At 35.7% G+C, this 24,359-nt stretch overlaps 2 protein-coding genes across 2 annotated transcripts in view; one reads left to right on the top strand and one right to left on the bottom strand.

Moving 5' to 3' along the window:
- Positions 1 to 5,530: 5,530 nt before the first annotated feature.
- Positions 5,531 to 6,686, bottom strand: LOC148958752 (uncharacterized). Its single transcript, XM_089111860.1, has one exon. It carries the CDS (start codon positions 6,619 to 6,621, stop codon positions 6,019 to 6,021), a length of 603 nt encoding a protein of 200 aa, XP_088967986.1. The 5' UTR covers positions 6,622 to 6,686; the 3' UTR covers positions 5,531 to 6,018.
- Positions 6,687 to 8,523: 1,837 nt separating this feature from the next.
- LOC135681796 (phospholipid-transporting ATPase ABCA3) overlaps positions 8,524 to 24,359 on the top strand; it is a 42,529-nt gene continuing 26,693 nt past the window's right edge. Inside the window, exons 1-13 of the mRNA XM_065196412.2 lie at positions 8,524 to 8,682; positions 13,832 to 13,905; positions 14,598 to 14,635; positions 14,859 to 14,942; positions 16,722 to 16,853; positions 17,294 to 17,429; positions 18,288 to 18,390; positions 19,230 to 19,340; positions 20,139 to 20,282; positions 21,093 to 21,187; positions 21,877 to 21,993; positions 23,066 to 23,266; positions 23,867 to 23,987. Coding sequence (XP_065052484.2) covers positions 8,626 to 8,682; positions 13,832 to 13,905; positions 14,598 to 14,635; positions 14,859 to 14,942; positions 16,722 to 16,853; positions 17,294 to 17,429; positions 18,288 to 18,390; positions 19,230 to 19,340; positions 20,139 to 20,282; positions 21,093 to 21,187; positions 21,877 to 21,993; positions 23,066 to 23,266; positions 23,867 to 23,987 — 1,413 coding nt within the window. The 5' untranslated portion in view covers positions 8,524 to 8,625. The remainder of the gene's footprint in view (positions 8,683 to 13,831; positions 13,906 to 14,597; positions 14,636 to 14,858; positions 14,943 to 16,721; positions 16,854 to 17,293; positions 17,430 to 18,287; positions 18,391 to 19,229; positions 19,341 to 20,138; positions 20,283 to 21,092; positions 21,188 to 21,876; positions 21,994 to 23,065; positions 23,267 to 23,866; positions 23,988 to 24,359) is intronic.

The raw sequence follows: 24,359 nt of genomic DNA, 5'->3' as shown, positions 1-24,359 counted from the left end.
AAATGTTTCCGGCGTCCCTGTATTTGACTTTTATAAACGCTTCTTGGGAGCATAGCAAAGGCTTCAATCAATGCTGCTGTATTGTGCTGTATTGCGGTGTATTGCGCTGTATTGTACTATGCTGTATTGTGCTGTATTGCGCTGTATTATGCTGTATTGCGCTGTATTCTGCTGTATTCTGCTGTATCGTACTATAATGTGCTGTATTGTGTAATTTTAGTATGTTTTGTAAAGTTTAGGAATATTTGCAGTGTTGGGTGTAAAGGCAACTTGATAACGCTATGTTTTTTGTCTCCACCTTTACAATAATTAACTTGAGTTTGTAGTTGTTTATAAAAATGCTTGCTGTTGAGATAAAAAATGCTTTTTAAAAACGACGTAAACAAAACAATTTCTATAGACCTAAATAAGTGCCAATGTTTAGCAGAACTTTAACAGTTTCAAAATTTATATGGTCACACACACTCCCGTACATCGATCGGTAGTAGCAGAAATAATTTATGCATTTCTAGAGCAGCACTATAGCAGAATCTGCCTTCAAAACGAGAAATGAAGACTGCAAAAGCCATGGCCTAGAATTGAAAATAGCAAGCTTATTCATCACTGGAAAAGTAAATCCAATGGATAAGCCAAAGACAAAATGAGGCGGCTAATGAAAGTCTCATCACCTATCCTAGCACTCAAAGAAGAAATATTTTTGGCAACAATTGGAAACCATGGCTGACTAGGCCATTTTGGACAAACAAGAATAATAACGCAAGCTTCATTGGTGATTTTATGCAAAACTCGACTGATTTGGCTGAATGGAGGGAAAGCATAGCCAAAGTATTCGTTCCATGGTTGTGAAAAAGCATTAATTGCCTTACAAAAATGATCAGGCCTCCATGAGAAATAAACCGGTAATTATTTATTCTTGAAGCGAAAAAATCTGTAGTGGAAGTTGTGAATTTATCACAAATTTTCTTAAAAATTCCCTCGTCAAGACTCCATTCAATTGGTCTGCAACTGTGTTTTGAATGCCCGGCAAGTGGGATGCTGTTACAGAAATCTTTCTGTCAGAACACCAAAATCTTCTACACGATTAATCGGCTACTTCATGAAGAAGGTTATGTCGATGTAAATGGAAAAAAGAATTAAGAAAAAAAGGGAAAGGGAAACACATAGGACAAGAGCAAATGCCAAGATGCAATTTGGAGCTTGAAAAATTTGAGGCGTATGACAGATCCCCCCCAAAAAAATCATAATTTGAGTTAAAGAAAGGTTGCTCTGTTATCGTATGGTTTGAAATTAACTAAATTAGTCAAAGTAAACATGGGAAAAACAACAAAGTTATGCTGCAAGAGCGTTCTTAAAGGCTACTAATGAGTTTGCTTCTACTATTTCCTGTGGGAGCCTATTCCATTCTCTAATTGTTCGTGGAAAAAATGAAAAATTGTAGTATTGCTGGCCTGACCCTGGTATCTCATACGCTTGGTTATTAAATTATCTAGATGGTCTTAAATTGGATGACTAGTCGCTGTCTCCGTCTCCTCTCTTCGAGTGAATCCCATCGGAGTTCTCTCAGCATTTCAATTAAACTGGCATATTTTTCGTATCTGTTTGTCACATACCTTGCTGCTCTACGTTGGGTCATATCAATGGCATTTATATGTTTCTTTGTGTAGGGATCCCATATTGCACTAGCATACTCTAGGGTTGGTTTAATGATAACTTTGTAGGCCTTCGACTTTAGGTTTTGAGAGTATTGCCTAATATTTCTCGTCAGAAAACCAAGAGTTCTGTTTTCTTTATTTTCAGCATTATTAATGTGTGTATCCCATTTCATCTCACTGGATATTTCAACTCCTAGATATCTTGCAGAGTCAACATATTTCAGAACCTCACCCTTAAATTTGTAGCCATGCCTTACTGGGTTCCTGCTTCTTGTTATACTGAGTACTTGACACTTTTCAAGGTGGAACTCCATCTGCCATTTTGCTTCCCATTCTGCTAATTTGCAAAGGTCTTCTTGTAACTCCTTAGCATCCTCTTCACAATTGATTGTTAAGTAGGCTATTATATCATCAGCAAATAGCCTAACTGTGGAAGTGGGGGATTCAGGTAAGTCATTGATGTAGAATAAGAATAGACATGGACCCAGTACTGAACCTTGTGGTACCCCTGATGACACATCTGCTTCGTATGATCTCTCTCCATCCAATACTACTGTTTGTTTTCTGTTTTTGAGAAAGGCTTCGATCCATTCATTAGTTCTACCTGTAATTCCATAAAACCTTAACTTTTCAATGAGCCTGGCATGTCCAACTTTGTCGAAAGCCTTAGAGACGTCCATAATCAAGGAACCAGTTTGCTTTCTACCTTTCATGTTTTTGATGACATCTGATGTAAACTCAAGGAGCTGGGTTTCACATTATCTTTTGCTGCAAAAACCATGCTGCAGATGATAAAGAATAGCGTTGGAATTTGCATAGTTCATTATATTACTTGTTTTTATGTGCTTCATAATCTTGCATGTAACACATGTGAGTGACATTGGACGATAATTGCTTTCTAGTGATTTTTTGCCTCTTTTAAACACTGGTACAACGTTAGCTGATCTTCAATCATCTGACAATGTGCCAGTTACATAAAATTTTCGAAATATGTATGTGAGTACAGGGGCAAGGCTTTTAGCTAGCTCCTTCAGAATTCTTGGGTTAGTCATGTCAGGGCCAGTTGCCTTGTGCACTTTTAAACCTTCCAAAATTTTCTGCACAACTTTTTTTTTTAAATGAATTTGAGGCGTTTGTGATTCTTTGGAATGATCCAGAAACCCTGGTGTAATTGGTGTTTCCTTTATAAAAACTGATTCAAATTGCTTATTGAATAGATCAGCTTTATCTTTAGAGCTGCTAATCACCTCATCCCCTTTTTTCAGTGTTCCTACATTTACATAATTGCTCCTCACTCTCTTCATAAAGCCCCCAAAACTCTTCAATCCATTATAGGGGTCATCTGCTTGAAGAGGGGTGATTATGTCTTCAACATACTTCCATTAAGCTTGTCGAAGCTTTTTCTGTATGATAGATTTTAATTCTTTACATTTTGTATCTAGGTGTTTAAAATGTGGTGTTGAATAAAAGTTCCTCATAGCTGTTTTCCTTTTCCTGAACAGTCTGTTTCTTTTCTTGATTAACTTCGTTATTTCTGTTGTAATATATGGTAAACTATATTTGCTCTTAGCAAGTTTAGATAGAATGTATTTATCAACTAGACTGTGCATGGATGTTTTGAATTCATTCCACAACTCATTTATGGTGCTTGAATGATATCTCTCTTCTATAACTTTCCTTAGGTCTCCTATCTTAGACTCCATATCATTCCAGTTAGCTCTGCTGTACAATGAAACTTTCCTAGGCTTTTGCTTTCTCCTGATTGATCTTACATCCACTTCAATCCATGGTATACAGTGATAAGCAATTCCTGGTATGATTTCAGTTTTATTTATCCTTTTCAGTTTTTTTTAGTTTGACCAGTGAATCTTCAAGCTGTTCTGAGCTTTTTTCATCTCCCTCATGAGGTCTTTGGTAGGCACATATGTGCATTGTTTTTGTTCTATATACACCCAATCTGTACTATAGAATTTCACAGTTGGTTTCAAGTTCTTCTTCTCTTTCAATAATCAGATCTTTCTTTGCCACTACAAAAACACCACCATGGTTATCATTTTCTTTTTCCCTGTTTCTTCTAATGACTTCGAACTGATCAACTGGAAATACAGTTGCATCATTGTCCTTATTACTAAGTCAGGACTCTGCTCCAATGACTACATCAGGATTCATATTGCATTGAAGGATTCTCTATTAGCATTTAGGCTCTGACAGTTGACAATAATGACTGTAATGCTAGTTTCAAATTTTCTTCTGGTTTTGTCACTTTTCATTGGAGTTGAAGCATAGACAGGAGAGCCCAGGGATTTGTGTTTATACTAGACAAAATGCTATATTTGTTCTCAGTGCAAATTGTTGATTTGAAAAATAAATTTTGATTTGAAAAATAAATCAGTGCTAACATTCATCAGTCCACAATAACAACATAACCATGATGCAGTTAGTCCTGTGTAATGTATCTAGCCTGTAATTGATCTATATATCATCATCTTTGTATCTTGTTTGTAATGTACTGTTGTCACTATGTTTTGTACTCTGTTGTTGTTTAGCTTGTTGATTGATTGTAACCAGATTCGTGTATGAAAAGTTAATGTAACTCAGAATGTAAGGCAGTTGTGTCTTTTATTAGCGTTTATGCTACACCTGCAAGCCGACCATACTCCCAGGCCCTGTGAATCCAGTAATCACACGCATCACACTGTACTGCACCATCAGACCAATCAACATTTCTTTGACTTACAAGGCATGGGAAGGATGTGTTCTTGCTGCAGTCGTTGTCTTCAACTCTTACTCCAGGACAGGGACCAGGATTTATCCAGACATCAAGATTAAGACCAAGTTAAAAAGAACCAAATTTTCTTTAGCAGGAGCATTCTTCTGGTAGTAGATGTACTTGAAATGCTTGTATATTTGACAAGCAGATGTTGTTGCAGCCCAAAGAATATGCTCACAGACTGACCCTTCTTGATGTCTTGAATAGTAAACACTAGGATCATTTTTTACAATTAGAATAGCGGCAAAGAAGCAAACAGAAAGCGGAGCTATAAAAAAAATTTATAACCGCCATCTTGCTAGCCTCGTTTCTATTCGGCAATGAGACTGCGTTTTGAAAAAGGAGAAAAGCACAAGTTTGATTGCTTTTAATTCCAAGATGTTTATGTGTATTTTGATTTCAGTAGCAGACCATTTACCCTGAGTTTTTGAAAGCGTTTTCTCTTTGTAATCTAAGAAAGCACCCCAACCCTCAAGACTGGCATCAGTATAAACTTCGAAGTTCGTTGTGTTCTGAATTGTATCAGAAATTGTTATTTGCAACGTTTTCATTCCACCAGCGTAGTTCGCTGATTGCGTCTGTAGAAAGAGACGCTAGGGCATCGTAGCTGCCCATTTTCTTCAAGTTTTCTGTTTTACATATTTCTAAAAATCGGCAGTGAAGTTGGCCCCAATGTACCGCCATACATGCCGACGTCAGCAATCCTATACATTTTGCTAGGGTACGAATAATAATTTCAGAAGAGTATAAAATTTCTCTGCAAGTTGTTGCAATTTTTTGAACTTTTTCTGAAGGCAGGGAAACTGACTCTGTTTTAGTATCTATGATAAAGACTAGTGACAAATACAACTAGACGGAACTAAACACGATTTTTCTGTGTTCAAAGTAAATCCTAAACTCTGAAGTAGTGAAATCGCAAAATTTTTATTTTTCATTGCTTCCTCGATGGAATCATTTATATAAAGCGAATCATCTTAGTAATATGTGTATGACACGCCATGTTTACGGAGATAGGAAAATATTGGTTTCATAACTTTTCTGAAGTAAAAAGGTGCAAGGGATAACCCGATACACAAGCACTGGTACATAGGAGGATCGATTGTTTTTCCATTCAAAGCAAAGAAATCTTTTGTATTCTTCGGCTATGGGCAAGGAGAAATAGGCATCTGTTAAATCTATTGATGTTAAAAAGGCATCCTTCTTTATTATAAGTAAAATTGAAAATAGGTGTTTCATTTTAAAATGTTTTTTCTCGATAAACTTGTTTAGTTGCTTCAAGTTAATGATTGTTCTTATTTTTCCATTTTTCTTAGGAATTATGAATATATTCGAAACAAATTGTTCCGAGCATGATTCAACTTTCAAAACCGCCTCTTTTTGTAGAAGGGATGAAATCTCCTTATCTATTAAGCTTTCTTCTATTGGGGAAAATTTAATCGGTTTTGGGGTAACCTTTTGATAAGGATTTTGACAAAGGGTAGCTTGATGCCTTTAACTAAACTTCGAACAAAATTATTTGTTGTAAGTTTGCACCATTCATTAAAGAAAAAGCGTGTTTTGCCAGTTACCTGTTTTACTGCTGTTTTTGTGGTGTCGTCACATTTCGCCCCCTCTTTGGTTGAAGAGGCTTCGGTAGTTTAAAGGCGGTTGTTGGAACTTGACTTGTTGCTGTCCAAACTGTGGCTTGAACTGGGGACGGCCTCTGCCAGCACCACCGCGATAGAAATTTTGCGAAAAAGTTTTTGAAAGCCTTTGAGTTTCATTGATTTCATTAATCGAATCGGGAATTTTGTCTCCGAAAAGATATTTCGTTATCGGGACTGTAGAGCTACCAAGGGCTTGGTAACGATCGGCTAGTGCTGGTTTGATCAACTCACGTCTATAGTTGGAAATCTTCAAAACAGAGGTACCCAACAAGGCCATCAAAGAGCCGAGCTTTGCATTTACATCGGCCATCAAATCTGAATCGGACTGGGGTTTAAGAAGTTCTTCCCTTGCTTCCGCAATGGCTTCAACCATAAGATTTTGGCATGTTTGAAATTTGACATCAGTGACTTTCAATCGGCGAGGCAATTCTCCCAATATTTGTGGGTTGACTAGCGGTACTACAAGGGAATCGCAGTTTTCTGGTCTAATAACTGTGCCTGTCAAATGTTTTATATAGTCCGATTGTCCGATTGAATTTTTCCCGTTGTGCATTCTTTCACAAATTTGGAAGACTCTTCAGAAATAGGCGGAGAAGTTATTTCGTCTCCTTCAAAAGTGATCTTCGTCTGAGACAGCGGATTGGGAGTTGCATTAGCAGAATAAATTTGCGCTATATCGGGGATAAAATCTCCTTCAAGTGAAGAAATCTCCGAATTGTGTTCCATAACATAATCATCACTCAAAGGAAGCTAAGCTACACTTTGAGCATAAGCCTCTCTTAAATTTGGCTGGCAAGGGCCTTTGGACTCCGTAGAGTTTCCAGGCAGAGCTGGAATATCAACTTCAGATTTGCAAGAAATTGAAAACTACTAGCAGACTGAGCTGCAACTGCAATGTTACAAGACTGAGCTGTAATGGGTTGTGTTGGCATCAAAGACTCAGACCCTCCTATACTAAATTGGTCATTGTTTAATTTTAATCAATTTTTGTTGAAAAGCTAAGAACGAAGCAGTCAGTTTCTCAACCGACTGCTTCAACTCATTAAAATCTCTTTGTGAAACGGCTTCTCTTTCACCTGGTTTTGGAGGAGGTGGTGACTGGCGTCAACCACCAGCTTTTTCTTTTTGCAAAACTTCTTCGCAATTTTCCTTCGACATTTTGAAAATACAGCTAGGCGAGAGCAAAAGCTGAGGAAATGTGGGTGGTGGCTGAGTATATATATACATATACATATACATATATACTATATATATACAAGTTTTTATATTTCTTTCAACAAAGGGGTCAAGACAGCCAATCAGTAGCTGTCTCATATTGAAAAGAATTGATCATGTGGCGCAGTGAGCCTCGATTCGAAGAGGAGACGAGATAGAATCTTCATAGATTTTGATGACGTAAACCCCACTGATGAGTGGTTAACATGGGAAATGCCACAATCGAAGAGGCGAAAAAGGCCAAGCTATTTGGAATAACTTTAGACAGCAAACAAAACTTTGAAGAAAATATAAAAAACTTCTGTAAAGAAGCAGGTAAAAAGATAAATGCCCTAGTAAGAATCGCCCCTTATATGAATGAATATAAAAGATCACTTTTGATGAAAACCTTTATACTTCATTTGAACTATTGCCCTCTTTTATGGATGCATTGTAGCCGCAAATCTGGAAAACGTATTGAAAGTATCCATAAAAGAGCACTGAGAGTGGCTTACAATGATTTTGAATCAAGTTTTGAAAATATTCTCTCACAAAAAAATGATGTCAGGATACATCAAAGGAACCTACAACTACTAGTAATAGAAATATACCAAACAGTGAATAACTTCAATCCAGTATATATGAAAGAGATATTTCAGTTGAATGAACTTGCATATAATTTACGAAATCAATCGTTTATACAAAAAAGGCCAACACTGTTACTTATGGGCTAGATACAATATCCCAAAGATGTAATGAATTGTGGAATTCTTTGCCGTTAGATATTCGATCGACAGAAAATTGTAAAGTATTCAAAACTGAAATTAAACAAACGGATCTTACTTGCTCGTGTAGACTCAGTGGCGGATTTAAAGGGGGCCAACCAGGGGCAGTTGCCCCTCCCTCAACGAGTTGAAGCAAGTCTGGCGCCCCTTTTTGGAAATTGTACGCCCCTTTTGAAGAATGAGAATCAGATGAAAAAGGTTCTCGGACCGATAGGGTAATTTTCTTCAAGGATTACCTCAAAGTTATGTTGTTTATTCTAAAAAGGTATCTGAAATTGTTGTATAAAACGTACTCTCGTAACCAATTTTTGAAAATTTTTAGCGCCCCCACTACCAACTGCCCCTCCCTCAAATTTGCTCTGGATCCGCCCCTGTGTATACATACACTTCACGGAAGTTTTTGGTCTGTGACGCAGGCTACCCCTGTTTCCTTGTAAACCAACATTAAATGAAGTAAATGAAAAGAACAAGTCTCGTTTCCATTTTCCACTTCCGGGAAAGACCAGAAACTGTCTGCTGAAACGAAAATCCACTGCACTGCACTCACTGCACTGCAGAAGAAGGAAGGAACTGCAGATATGGCGGTTTGGACAAGGCAGATTCGACTCTTGATATGGAAAAACTTCATTTTGCAGGTTAGCTACAGTTTCTATATCAGTCTTCATCTAATGTTAAAGTTTGATAGGGAGATTTGGACGGGAACGGCATTGAATCCTCCATGGCGGCCATCGGCGCAGGCAGGGCATGCTATACGTTTAGTGTGCTTAGTGTGACACTTGCATGAATATTATTGCTTCATTGAGATAGAAAGGCCCTGATGGAGCCTGAAATGCCATTAATTTTGCCTGATTAAGGAGGCTGCAGCCCCCCCCCCCTCTTCGCCGAGTGCTAAAAACAGGCCTTTATTATAAATGTACACAATTATAATACACGACAATCTTCTTCTGAAGGTTTTTCTCTTCCATCCATCTCTACAAACTTTAAAAAAATCTTTCTCACTTTCGATGGTATTAAATTTTGGAACTCCCTACCTATAGAGTTAAAAAAGATGGATAATAAACACCACTTTGTGAAACAGATGAAATATTTTCTTACGAACAAAATTTGACATCTGTAGGCTTGATTACTTTTTGATTTTTTTATAATTGCACTTAGCTGTTATTACAATATTACACATAGTCTTATTTTTATTTCGTTCTACTTTATTTTATTCTTGTTATATCTTACTGTTATTATTCAAACTTAAAATCGTCATTATAAACACGTCAATTTGGATACATGGCTCGATAGCTTGCCCAAAGTTCTTTCCATGTGTCCATCAGCCTAAAATTGTTTAATTCTCATTGCTCTCTATAAAATATTGCGATTGACAATTCATTGTTATTTAGCCATATTAACTTGGATATTTTATATTTAGTATAATTATGTTAACCGGTATATTGTAATTAATCAATTTTATGTTGAAAAAAATATTTTGAGTTTGAGTTTACCTTGAAAAAAAATTTTTCTTCCTGGCAGCAAAATAAAAAATTCAAGATTTCCTGCTAAGCTTCAAGAAAGTTTCCAGCCACTGAAATTGATATTTCAAGTTGCTTGATTTGTTTAAAAATTTGTCCTAAAAACAAACTGTCACACTAAAAAGAGTTAATTGTTGGTCCTGCAGTCATGATCATAGCTATTCGAAACAGGAATCATTTTGTTTATACTGTATTGGATGATCAAGGAAAACGTGATCAAGCACGATACTCATAGTTTGTTTTCAAGGTAAAAGAAAGTAGATCTGAATATCTATAATTACTTTGATTAAATTTCATATCAGTACTAGCAAACTAGATACTTTATAAGTATTGATATATCTATACATCTTGCTCTGGGTGGGTTTATCATCAAAGCTAGTAGTTCATACAATATGTAAGAATACTATTTTTTTTCAATGGTTAAGATAAATGTTTTAAATCAGGGGTGGTGCTAGAGGCAAAGATTTAAGACCAAAACGCTTACATTCTATAAAGCAAGTGATGAAAAATATATGCGAATGCCAGTAGAAAAATACGAATAATAATGGACATATCCACTCAGGTTTTTGGGCATGTTCACCTTCAAAACAATTGACGTAGCAAGATTGGTTGTCTTTAAGTGTTATTACATATTTAAAATGGCTAATAATGTAAAAGAAATAATAATGAAAACAGCATTCCGTAGAAATATTGTAACATGAATTTAATGTTCATATTAAAATCAAGCAATGGAGATTTCACGCTAAAAATTTCCTGGCAAACATCAACAATTTCCTGTAATGAATTTGTCCCAAAAATTTCCTGGCAGCACCCCTGCCGGCGCTGCCGGACATTTTCCAGCCCTGGCTAAAAAACCCATCAAATCATCACACTATTCAAGCGCAAGTCAACACTCAATACCAAGTTGAGCTTTCAATCATTCCAGTTTCATAGCAGAATAAGGATGTTTAGAAAATAGTTTTGTAACAATAGAACCAACATTTATTCATTTAGCAACAATTTTCATTCTGTTGCAATTTATCTTTGATTTCCTGCTTGTTGTCTGTTTTTACCTGTTCAGCAAAACAATAAATATCCTGAGTAGGCTAATGATGGGTAACAAAAATGAAACTTATATTTTGTCAGTCAAATATTTGGTCACTTAGGTCATGCGTTTAGGTTGCTTAAGCATCCAAATCACAAAATAGGAAATAGGCAGTAGGGTAACTTCTGCCCATCAGGTGAAGCCTGAAAATTCTAGCGCATGCGTTAGCATATACGAGGCTTAGCATGTATCTGTCAGGTAAATTTAAAAAAAGTTGAAAGTGGACAACTTTATTGAGACGAAATGCCCCACAAAAGTAAAAAAACGTATCATAATTCGTTCACTATCTGATTAATAAATTATAATTTGTCACAACCAAATTCATCTAATGAAATCGAGGTTTAAGGGGAATTGAGAAATTCTATTGATGAAAACAACAAAGGAACCGACGAGAGTTACCCTTCTGCCTATTTTCTATTGTGTGTCCAAATATAGGGCCACCTAGGAAAGCGTCCTTCTTGAAACTTGGCCTTCTAAAAAGCATAGCAAACAGCGCAAGTTTCCAATCATTGATAGCAAATATGTCAGCCATCCTCCTTGAAAAGCATTTTGCGAAGATAGCAGATGAGAACAGAGAAAGCGAATGAGAGAAGCTCTTTTGTTAGCTCTTTGTTTACAATGATTTTTGGTGCCAAGCTTTTGACACATTGTGCAAGTCAAAAAAATTATGTCACTTGAGCAGCCCTGTGTAAACGCACTGACTAAGTGACCTCATTTGTGGCTGAATTCAGCAGCAGGCCAAATTTTTGGCCGGCCACATATTTGGCTAGCCCTGTGTAAACGCAGCAGCCCCGTGTAAACGCAGCTGCATACGTAGACGCTACGCCACTGCTGCTGCTATGCATAGATGGATAGACAGACAAAGTAATTGTTCTCTAAATTATTAAGCATAATCTATACTTTATGTAATCTTAGTATGGATTCCATGGCAGCTGCACTTCTATAAATTTTTGTAAAACATTGGGTGCACTCTTGCACACCCAAAAGATAGGCATGGTTTGGGCATATTTTTGGATGTGGCTCAAATTAAAAAGTTTTTGTCAACCAGTTCTTTAGATTATCTTAAAATACACTTCAGAATATTCTTTGCAGTCATTTTCTTGCAATTGTTTCCATAGGTATTACTTTGTTTCAATTACTTCATTGTCACCTTTTACCATTATTCCATTCTATAAACAGATTACTGTCATTTCACTATAAAGAATTAATTCCATAAAATGGGATTCCTTTCTTTATGAGGTTCCCTAGACATCAAAACCCTTTGGCAATTTGCCTCCTTGTGCCCCTCCCCGTGGCCCTGCTTTAGATCATCCTTTATGTGTTAGGATGCTCATGTTTTGGCCTTTTTGAACGTTATCTGTCAAACTGAAGGCAGTGGTAGGTAAGCATAGTTCAGCACTCAATCATGAATTTTCCTGACGTAAAATTAATGTTAACAGGAAAAGTGTCGGATAGAATATGAACACACCCAAGAATCACTGAGCAATTTGATGCACACTCAAATGTGCACACTTATCTCAAATGCACTCTTGCTCTCCCAGGTAATAGCTTGTGCACTCCCGAGATCTCATCAAAAACTGCCATGAAATCCAGACCGGATGTAATCTAGGGATCTGAAAGAGTGTTTTGTATCATTGTTTTGACAATTTTGGCTTGGATTGTTGAAGGTTTGTGAGTCCAACTCTGCATATGCAGCAACTAAGTTTCACTTTGTTGAATGTAAATGAATTTATAAACACGACCACAGAATAAAAACAAAGAGAAAAACATTAGATATTGTAAAAATTTAAAATTTGCATGGAGAGGAATTCCTTGAAGTAGGCTGTTTCAGTAGATAAACTAGCCAAGGCGAGATCAGACCCCGTGTTAACAACATGGTAGATTATTCAACCACAAAAACTTATAAGATTGAATATACACATTTTGATTGATAAAAAGTAGTCATTTTAAATTAATATAGTTCTGGAAAATTGTGTGGTGTATTGTTTAGCACAGAATTCTGAAATACGAAATCAGCCCATTCGTTCTTTTACTCTTTTTCTTTGTGCTTTTTCTTTTGTTGTACTCTTTTTAATTAGTACATAATGCGGAAACTGCATGTACAATTTTTTTTGACCGACTCGAAATACAGACAGAATATTATATAAGCGTTCACTAGGTAAAAAACAAGGGAATAAGTAAATAAATGCCTCACCAACAATGGCAAGAATTAAACAAATAGAAATTGAGGTTGCCTAAATCGTGAGTAATGAGTCATGAGTCGTGAGTTATGATTAGTAATACATTATATAGATATACCTCTATGGTGAGGCTACATGAATAAACTGGATACATATGGACTTGGAATTATAAAAGACAACGTATTTTACATGTTTCTATATATTATATATTGCAGTATAGTATATCTATACTGACACAGGCCAGTGTGATCTGGTTGAGGTTGGTTTTTTCACTTTTTTTTCCCTAGTTTTTGACAAGCTGTGCTTGTCTTTTTTTATGGTTTCAAACAAACATTCAAATTTGAATGTCATATTTTTATTCAGCATAGGAAATTGACATTGCAACTCATTGTGACTCATTGCGACTTATGACTCTTTGGCTCATTGACTCATTGGCTCAAACGCTAGTAAATCTCATAGAAATTGGGTTGTTTTCAACATGCCCCTTCCCTAATTCCACTTCCTTGTTTCAACAAAACATTTGCAGATACTTTCTTTCTTTCAGAAACTTGTGTTATTTATTGTATAACACTGCTATAAACTGTTAAAAAATGGCAGTAGCACATTCTGTGTCACCATAGCGCAGAAGAATTATATTGAGAATTGGTAGACCAACTCTCAGTAGATAGTTAAAACTTGAACGTTGAAACTGATCAGTTAAAACTGATTGTGTTTTTCAGCCTTATGATATGCAGTGTTTGAACTATATGTATTCAAAAGCTCATAGTGTAAAATGTTTAAACGATGGTATATAGAATCAAAGAAAACACTTTCGTAAGACATTTCACTTTGTATCATCAGTAATGAATTAATAATGATTTCATCAGTATATCTATATTTAAATATCTGAATTTCATGACATAGTTTTCCACATATTGCAAATATTTTAAGTTGAGAGTTGTTTTGCTTTTGAAAACTTCAATGTAGTTACAGTGATAAATAATTTTTCAAAATAATTCTGTAGATCAGAAGGCCTATTGGAACAGCAGTGGAGATCATTGTTCCTGTTGCTCTCTCAGCTATTCTTATTGTTGCAAAGTAGGTAACTTTGTAATGGATTCTCCCATTAAGTTGATTCTGTCACTTTATTCAACATTTTAATTGATAAAAGTTTATTAATCTGTTGATGTTTTCTAATTTTTATGTACATTTTTTTGTTAACATTTGTCTAGATAACTGTAACTAAACCATATCTTTCCTAGAAATTTTGAAAAAGAATTGGGCCATTTTCTAATGACAACCAAATCAAGCAACCCGCCCTTTGTTTCTTCGGTTTAGCTATGTACTGAAGTTTGGAGATCCACAATTATGCACATATTTAGCATGCATCAAAGACTTGATGGATCAATCACTAGGGTTTCTAGCATGAAGCTGGTTTGAGTGTGATTTGATTTCATTGTCTTGCTGAAGAAAAGACTTGGTTATGAATGATGATTGCCTGTACAATACCCCAATTTCAAATATAGAAAAACAACATACAAAATTTTGGTTTCAAATAAAAGAAACAAAAGAAAACCAGCGATACAGCAAAACAGTAAATCTAAGAAACATGTATTATTGGGTAGGTTCTGAAAATATGCACAATATAGTTATTTTGATTAAGTTTAGAATTTGTCATGCTAGCCAAAAATTCAATAGAGTTATCTGATATACCTTTCATGTTCAGCAAATTAATTGGTTGTTATATCATTTGTATATTGAATATATTGTACTGTTTTCTTATTTTTCAGAATTGGCCTTAAGGATGCTACATCTGAAAAATGCTTTAGTAAGTAGACAGAAATCTATAATATCTGAATATAATATAATATATTGCTTGTTATGAATATTGTACAAAAGCCACCACTAATGAGCACAGCGTTTGTCTTTTACCAAACTCACAGCATGTTTTGTTTGGCCAAGGCCTTGCAAGGAGTGGACAGGGGTTTTCTTCATGTTGATTTCGTATACCGTAAATCCAGTCTAGACAATTCTTTGGCATTTTTTTGTAGGTACATTTGATTCAAAAGATGTATCACAAATTTCACACATGTACTACCAAAGCCGGTACTTATACTATCCTGACCTTGGTTGGGGTATGTATAGTCGTGTTACATCTTAGTAGCCATACAAGATGCCTTTATAAAAAATTTTTTAACATTAACTTCTTTTTCAAATATTCGAATCAAGCAGATAGAAGTTTGTTGAGGTTTCATGACTATTATTATATAAATTCACAAAAATCCACTGCTCCAGTGCACTGTCTAGTATTTGTCCTCTATTATGCTTTTTCATTTACCCTAGACCATTTTCAGCCTGTGAGTCTTTTTTTACCAAAACTGGTGAATAAAATTTGCTTTTAGGAATTTGATGGTCATGTTATCATTGTGATTTTATACATCATTATAAAACACCATTTCAAGGCCTAACTCAGAAATTTTAAAATATTTCTTCATATCAAATTTTCAACCTTGGATTAAGGTTTTGCATATTAACTTAAGTATGGCTGTAAATTTAAGGATATAAATTGTTTTAGATTCAAAACATTGCTCTGAATACTTTGTTTTAATATCACACCTTAATCTTTTTATCAATATTATAGATATTGAAGATAAGATTTGCCATTTTAAGGGAAATATAAAATAGAATTGTGTGAATAGGTAAAAAAAATTGCCTGGGTAGGGTAAGGTAAAATCGGAAAGGGTTGGCTATTGTATTAGTTTTACATCTATTCCAACTATTTATTTTGTCTTATTTTATTCTATATTCTATGATTTTTGTAAACTAGCATTGCTAAATGGGCTACCTTGCTTAAGTGAATGAAAACGAATTAAAGCTATTTGCAATTAGCTTATAAGCAATTTGAATGCATTGAAAATTTTGGGATATTTTCACTTTTCATTTTATATTTTCAAATTTTGGGTATATTTTCATATTTTCAGAATCAGGAACTATACTTTTCTTCACAAAATGTGAAGCTGTTTTCTTCACCAGTGTCTCAGTGGTAATTTTGCTTCCTGCAAAATGGCCAGGTCTCAATCGCGGACATCACGGATTCACATGTAGAGAGATTTAGGCGTTTTAAAGTAAAATTTATACTCCCCTAAAACATAAACCTGCCTCTTGGCCCAGGTTAAGGTGGCATTTTGCTCTCCTATAACGTACCTATACACAAAAGGAGGCACCAGGAGGAAATTTTGCTGTAAGAGGAGAACTCAAATTTACTGTGGCAGTGATAACAAAAACTACTATTGCATCATCCCATGCTTTCGTTCATACATCATTCCATACAGTTGCACACTTCACAAAAAGGATCCTCGTTTTCCCCACAAACATGAGCATCTTCAGTAAGACTGATGTAATTCCATTGCTAATTTACTTCAGAGAATAGTATAGCAGAATTATGATGCCGATAATTTTCTCAATTCAGAAAGGAAATAACTGTAAAAAGTAATGGTAATTTTCAGTGGGTTAAGGCTTAGTACAATTTTTGTACATAATTACAGTTGGCTTATTGTCAGTCAGAAATTTTACACCCTTAACAGAAATCCATCAATTTACATCCCTTTCCGCATTTTAGTAATTTGATATAAGACGACTATATGCGATAGGTCTGCTAAGATGTCCGCCTTTAAGACCTTGCTGCTGCAAAATAACCATTGCTATGTTGCTACAACTACCCAATCCTTTTGAGCTGGTGATGACCCTGCACCCGAATGCTCTTTTATCTAATTCTCGTGGATTTACTCATTCATTGATACTTTCGTACATCTAGTTTTTCCTCATTAAATATTTAAAGAGACATCAACATACACCTAAACTGACCTGCACTAACAAAATCTGCATCTAGATTAATGCATGTTTTTTCCTTGTAGCTCAAAAAATTGTCAATGCATCGGGAAGATATAGAAAGTTTTTCTTTAATCGTGATAGACAAGGGAATAAATTGACTTCAGAAGAGGCTGTTGCAAGGTTGGTTGCTGAGTCCAAGCAATATTATGATGGAGGTAAGCCAATGAATTCTAGTTACAAGGAACAGTATAACTACATCGTTTTAACTCTCTCTCATACAGGGGTGTAGTGCTATCAAAGTAACAAGGGAAGCTCTTTCGCAAATTGCTGCGAAAACAATAGCAAAAGTAGAAATTGGCTACTTTTCGGCATTACACCCCTGCTCTCATATTTCTTTTATAGTTTTCTCTTTTAGGTGATGCTCTTGCAAATTCAATTAAGGGTTTTTCATTTTTTTTACAATTTTGTTTCAGACTAGGGAAAGGTAGAATAGCTGTTTATAAACAGGTAGAAAAGTGTTTAAAGATAAAGTATTTTACCCTTCATTGCCACATTGATGTAAACCTTTGTGGAGCTGTTTAAGAAGAGAGTTGGGTTGACAGGAGCTCCAAATTCGTTTACTTAGAACAGGTAATTGGATGTTTTTATTTCACAGCAATTATCTTTAAAGATGTTACATCAGATAGTATTCCAAAGCGTGTATCATACAAGATTCGACGGCTTCCTTCAGACTATTCTGGAACAAATAGGATTTATCGTCAGTTCCAGTCTCCAGGGCCAAACAGCTATTCGTAAGTTCATCATCATTTTTTTCTTTATCTTTTGCTTTAAACAAAATACTTTGAATGTCAAACATGATTTTCTGACTACCCCTTGTGCCTGTAACTGTGTATGTATTGTCTTTGTGATGTCAGAAGCAACAGGCTGTTTGAATTTCAGAATATCATATCAATTTACGTTGGAAAAATGAGCATGATAGACATCTGATATGAAAACAATCTTTTACAAGGTGGAGATCACGAACCCTTGCTTGAAAGCCTGTAATGTGTTACAGTATGCATAAGGAATAATGCAGCGATAAAAAGGCAACAAGATTCACCTGTCTTTCAGAGTTGGCTATTTTTAGCCGGCATTTTCTTCTATTTGCTCGGTCAAAATCTCTGATTTTTGAGACAAATAGCTTCATATCAACCATTGGAAACAGAATCTAACTAGAAACTAATCTGGAAATATGATTACGTCCTAGAAATGAATTTTAAATTTTTGATCACGTTATCTGCAAGTTCATTATAGAATTTTTTACATATCTTAAAGAGGTTAATATAACCAATATTGGTAAAAATAAAGGCCAATAAACCCATTCAGTTTTTGATTTATTTGTTATTTTGTCCTGGTTCTAATCACCCATATCACTGTTTTTTGGTCCCGGTTCTAATCACCTAAATCACTGTTGTTTGGTCCTGGTTCTAATCACTCAAATCACTGTTATTTGGTCCTGTTTCTAATCACCTAAATCACTGTTGTTTGGTCCTGTTTCTAATCACCTAAATCACTGTTGTTTTTATTTATTATGAAATTTCATATACTCGCTCTTCTTGTATCTTTGTTTTGCAAGCTTCTCGTTTAATGTATACTTGAATTTCTTGTAGCGATTATGAGTGGCAATTTTTGCCAATGCAATGGCTGCTTGATTCAATAATCATAAAACTGCAAACCAACCAGACTCAGTTTACATCGCTTGACAGGTTAACGGTAAGCATATCATTTTTCTAGACAGGTATTTTTTTTTATTATTAACAAACTCCACTGTTCCAATATTCTATCCTTTCTCAGATAAATATAATCCATGTTGCTCTTTGACGAGTTATTAGTTGGCCTGTACCAAATCTGCGTAGTTGCTACAAACAATGATCTTCATATTTAAATGTTCGTGACATATTCATAGCAGAGCTAGTGATGTATTTTAAGATAACCTAACCGTTGTTGTCCAAGTCCTATTTTTAAATGGAAATTAATCGCTTAATTCGAGTTAATACCCGCGGGGAAAATGCACAGATCCCCCTTTTCTAGAATCAGGTGGTCCCACACGTATATCCTTAGTAGGCTGTGAATATCAAGTTACCTTAGCTATTTGCTAATCAGCTTGTGGTGTTTTCTAGGTGGTCTTGCCCTAACATATTTTTTTAAGTACAGTGATGCAGCTCGGGTCACGTCATATTTTGCAGCAAGACTCACGCGTTGTTTGTACGCGTTTCCCCCTCCCATCCCTGTCCAATTGTACTCGTTTCTCCTCTGCCTATACCCCGTTACACACTTCCTCCTGCCTTCTCCTGTCTCACTTCTTCTCACACAGTCATTCAATTGTGTGACAGGTGTATCAGTCTGATTGTCGGGGTAAAAACCAAGGCATTTTTTCCCTGGAATCAAACACCGACCATAAAATTGTGTCATTGCTCAGGAAAGACAAGGGCTGATGCACCAAAAGCCCAAAATGTTTTTCCTGAGATTAGGGTGTTGTCTATCATAACTAAGGGGCCCCCTGCGATGGAATTAAACGATATCTTACATAATGCGAAAGTTTTTATCTACAGCAATTTCCTTACCCGTCGTACAAAGATGATCCATTCATCGCAACCGTACAAGCACTGATGCCCATATTGTTTGTGGTTGCCTTCATCTACACCGCTGTTTGCATGATCAGGGTGGGTATTCAGAATATGTTCAAAATAAATTAACATAAATTAAGTAGGACTGATGTACTTGTGGCTATACTTTTCAATACATCCCTTGAGACGAGCATTTTTCCTGATTTATGGAAAATGACTAGGGCTGCACCCATTAACAGAGACGGCGATAAAAGTGAAAAATCAAATTACCATCCAATATCGGTTTTGCTAATCATTTCAAGGCTCTTTGAAAGAATTGTCTATAACCAACTGTACCAACATTTGAACTCAAATAACCTATTTGCTAGAGCCCAATCCGGTTTTCGTGCCTTGCACTCTGTACCAGTCATCGGTGTCTTTCATGCCGTCTGATAAATATTCTGGCGCTAGTCCATTAAGGGTCTTGTAAACCATAGTGTTAATTTCAGTATTGATCAAATCCTGAAGTGGTTTAAGTCCAAGAGTATTTAACAGTGGTCTAGCACTAGCATCAAAGCAGCTATTTGTAATTAGTCTTGCTACTCGTTTTGAAATAGTTCTTTTCGGTTGCACCACAGTTTTCCCAAACTGAGCAACAGTATCTAAAGTGAAGGTCAGCAACGATTTCTAGCTTCCATTCCTTACCCAATCAAGTCGAAAAGGTCTGATAGCATCGTTTTCTTCTATACTAATGTCTGATAAAGAGTATTTTAATGTTCTATATTGTTATGCTCACCCGTTCCCGAAACACTTCCAGTTGCTTCAAGTGAAAACCTTTTTACTGTTTTTTCCCGAGAAAGTGTCTATAATCAAGACTCGATTTAAAGACGGCCTAATGTAAAGGTACTTTCATAGGAAATTGTAAGAGAAAAGAAAGAGCGACTTAAAGAAGCGATGAAAATGATGGGACTTTCTAACTGGGTCCACTGGGTGTCGTGGTTCGTTAAAAATTTCGCTTTTTTGACGATATCTTGTGCCTTGATAACAATTGTCCTGAAGGTAAGTTGAGTCTCTATTGTGTGTGACTTTTTAATTGCACCTTCAGTTCTGGTCATGAAATTCTTCACAGTTGTTCAGACACATAGTTAGAAGGCGTATTTAGTTTTAATTGAATGGTGTATATAATTTGCCTCTGTAGGACCTTGCGTATTCCAAAATCATAGGTTTGTTAAATTCGAGTTGAAAAGATAAATTTGAGTTAGCGGGAGTAATTTTTTTCTTTTTTCTATCAAAATACTCATTTGTGTGTGGGAGTGTATTTGAATCCTAGAGAAAGATGCAAACTAAAAAACGTTTTTGGCAGGTAATCGGGTATACCACAAGTCATCCCTGGGTAGCAAGCCCAGTTAAAACGATTCCCGTTTAAAAATTTCCTGACCAGGGAGTCCCCATTCGAAGAATTCAATGCCTCGGGCATTTTTCCAATTCCCAGCATCCCTTGCAAGTGGAAATTTTTTCCCTTCCGTCTGTCTCGCGTTCCCGTTTTAAAATTTTTATTTCCCAGCCAAAAAATACACCGAAGTTCTCTCTACGGCTCTCTATGAGGCCTATTTCTCCGATCACCTTTTTACCCATCCGGCACAAAGCCAAGACATATCTTAAAATCCTCTGCCCTATTTACCTGCTATCCCCATGATAAAAAAACTTGCTGGTCTTATTACACAGGTTGTTACCAACTCTTACTATTAGGTAATAGCTTTTCGTATTAAGAGCCATAGATTTGTTGTATACAAGTATTTTATTTTTGAAATGCTTTCACTGCTCCAAATTTTCAAAATACCTCAATTCCATTTTCAATTTTTTCACCAGGCATCGAAAGTGTTCGAGTACACGGATGGTTTTTTGCTCTTTGTTTTCTTTCTGGCCTACTCATTTTCAATAATTTTCTTCTGCTTCGCTATCAGGTTGGTGTTAATCTCAATTCTTGCATTTCAAATATTTTCCCAATGGTGTTTAAACTCTGTACTAAGCATCAATTTTATCTTCCATTAGTTACCTAAATTATTATTAAGTTAATCAATGTATCGCTTTGGTATTCTAATTGTTCATTTGGTTTATTTTCTAATAAAGGTAGGGAAATTATAACTCTATTTTCTGACTGCTTGAAATTAGACTCATGCTGAGTGTAATGTGCAAAATTTCCCTACTGTAGTTTTAACATTTTACACACTCAGGATTTTCAGAAGTCCTGCCCTGACTGGTTCAATTGCTCACATTTTCTCTCCGTTAGTTTAAAAAGTATGATATCACTGTTCAATGCGGTCCTTGAGCCCTGATTTCGACAAAACCGTTGCTAGATTGATGATTGCAGTTTTTTTAATTTGTGTTTGTTAGTCTGTATAAAGATGAGTTTACACAATCTTTTCTTCAAATCAGATTCTTTTTCTTATGTTTGCTTGAATCGAATTCAAGCGTCTACACGGTGGAATATTTTCAAACCAAAATTCAAGATGTATGGAAATAACAATCTCCGTAGAATAGCAATGCGCACATGACGCGAGAGCATGCGCACTGAAAAAGATCATGACATCCTTGGTACGATCGTTCAGATTCTTTCGGTGTTAAGCCTGTTTATGAAAACGTTCTCTTTCAGTGTTTTCTGTTGCAATGTCATCTGTGGAATGCTGGTCGGTGCGCTGTTTTGGATCGCTACCTATGTACCCTATGCAGTTATTGCTAGTGGAACAAACATATACGACACCATGAGCGTGTACGGTTTGCCTATTTGACTTTTGTGAATTCAATTTATAAATCATTTTTTCATTAAATGCAATTTGTTAAAATGATGAGTGGATATAGCTTCGCTCAGTATGACAAGCAAAGGCATGTATTTTTTACCGTTTACTTGAAGTTCTTGATTGTCATTGCAGACAACCAGGAGACCTTCTTTTTTCTAATTATATCATATACATAATCATTTTTATTATCAAAAGCAAAGGACATTCAACTGTCTATAGAATCCAAATATCAGCTTAACCCAGTTAAGCTAAACGTCTCTGTTTCTAGTTCTTTTTTCCCGTTATATCTTAATTTTTCTAACATCTGGAAAGTCATTAGCTGCAGGAATGAAATGAAAGGAAAAATAACACAAAATTTGTAAAATACTTTCCATGAAAAACGACCAGTCTGTTTAGAAAGGTTTGGCACAGAAATTTTGCAAAACGGGATTTTTGTGATGCAAAAAAGGACCTTATATCAAACAAACATCACTGGACAGCTTCTTTCCTGCACAGCTTTATACAATCATCCTTGGATTGGCCTTTTCATTGCTGTTTTAAATTCCTGCTAGAGACTCTTTCACTGAAAATGCCTTTATCCTCCAAGCTGAAACCGAAACTGTACCTTGGGTCATGTCACTGCTATAGTTAGCCCTCTTTCGAAAAATTTTCCCTGTTGTTGGAACTTGTTGGAAGTATGTAAAAATTTTTTGATCCAGCGTGGATTGTGGCTTTAATGGAGTCAAGTATACCATCCTATCTTTTGGTTAGGCAACCATAAGGCTTGCATTCATTTTAATTATTCCAACTTTATAAGAGTTTGGTTGATTAATATTTGTTACTTGTATATTTGATTCTTATTACGATAAACCTAAATGATGTAAAAGACCCAATGAATATAGACGTTATACTTTTTATCCATATGTCAGGGAATTTCTTTTGCCAGGTGAAGGACAAATGGGGCATACCTCATATGTACTCAAAATCCTTAGAGTCCTGACCAGATTGGCAGTATAATGTCATATGCAATTTAATTTTGCTGTCATGTGATTCTTATCAACTTAGGAGCCAAAAAGCAGCTGCTTGTCTACTCCCAAACACGTGCCTCGGAATCGGTATTCAAGTCATGACAAATCTCGAGGCTGCACAGATCGGATCGCAGTGGGATAACATTGCCATGTCATCATCTGTTGATGAAAACTTCAACCTTCTGATGGTTATCATCATGTTCTTCGCTCAGTCGTTGATTTGGTGGATTATAACATGGTATCTCTATTTATTTTTATTCACCGAGAAAGACAGTTATTTCTAAAATGCATTTATAAAGGGGCACTGTTTTTTAATTTTGTTGAAGTTTTCAGCCATGATCTTGAAAAGGACCTTTATGTGTTTTTAAAATAACTACGATTCTGGTTCTTGTTTTATACAGCCATTGTTTTCTACTATCAGATAATTTGCTTGCGATACCCAATTCAGTGCAAATTGTCTATCTGCTTGCCTATTTACATTGTTTCCAAGCAAGAGTAAACTCGTAACATTAAACACCAATAACTTATCATGCACTTTTTACCCAGGTTTTTTACTATTTGTTTGGGAAGGACGTCTGCTGTGCTAAACGCAAAGATTTTTTCCAATCTTTTTTTTCAAAGATACGGAAACAAAGAAAAATTATTATGTTATGTTGAAAAAAGAACGACTATGTAGTGAACCCGCTAATTTTAGATGACATTTCTTTAAAAGCAATCTGAATTTTACTGAATTCAAACGAAGAAGCTATGTCACGAATTTGCTAAAGTGAAGCGACCTCATTACCTCATTAAGATGCGCTGTTGAGTAACACTGAATTTTTCCAAAACTTTTCTCTAGGTACGTCGAGGCTGTTTTTCCTGGAGAATTCGGTGTCCCAAAGCCGTTTTACTTCTTTCTCACTCCCAACTACTGGTGCAAAACTGGCATGTGCAAACAAGATACTGGCTGTCTCGATGAGGTGGGCAAATATTTACCTTAGCAGCATTGTGGTGTTCAAAATGCTTTAATTTTATGGACGTGATGATGGTTCTGCAGCCTCTTGAAAGAAATCATTCCACTATCAATAGAGCAATGGTTTCTTTGGTATCAACAAGATGAAATATCAATAATGTCATTCGTGTATACATTGTTTTATGACCCTTAAGGCCTTTAGAAGAAACTTTAGAAAGTAATTTATTAGCTAAAAACTCAGAAGGGAATGAAATGCATGGCTTTGTTTCAATGCTGTATCAACAGGCGGTTGATATGTGCCATTGTATTATTGTTCCCTGCCAAAAGCTATTATGACACAACTTTTTATCGGGAAAAATGCAATTATATAAATTCATGA

This window comes from Rhopilema esculentum, chromosome 12, assembly GCF_057945365.1.
Source record: "Rhopilema esculentum isolate cy_ngs chromosome 12, ASM5794536v1, whole genome shotgun sequence".
Lineage (NCBI taxonomy): Eukaryota > Metazoa > Cnidaria > Scyphozoa > Rhizostomeae > Rhizostomatidae > Rhopilema > Rhopilema esculentum.
This window is presented reverse-complemented; position numbering and strand designations above follow the sequence as displayed.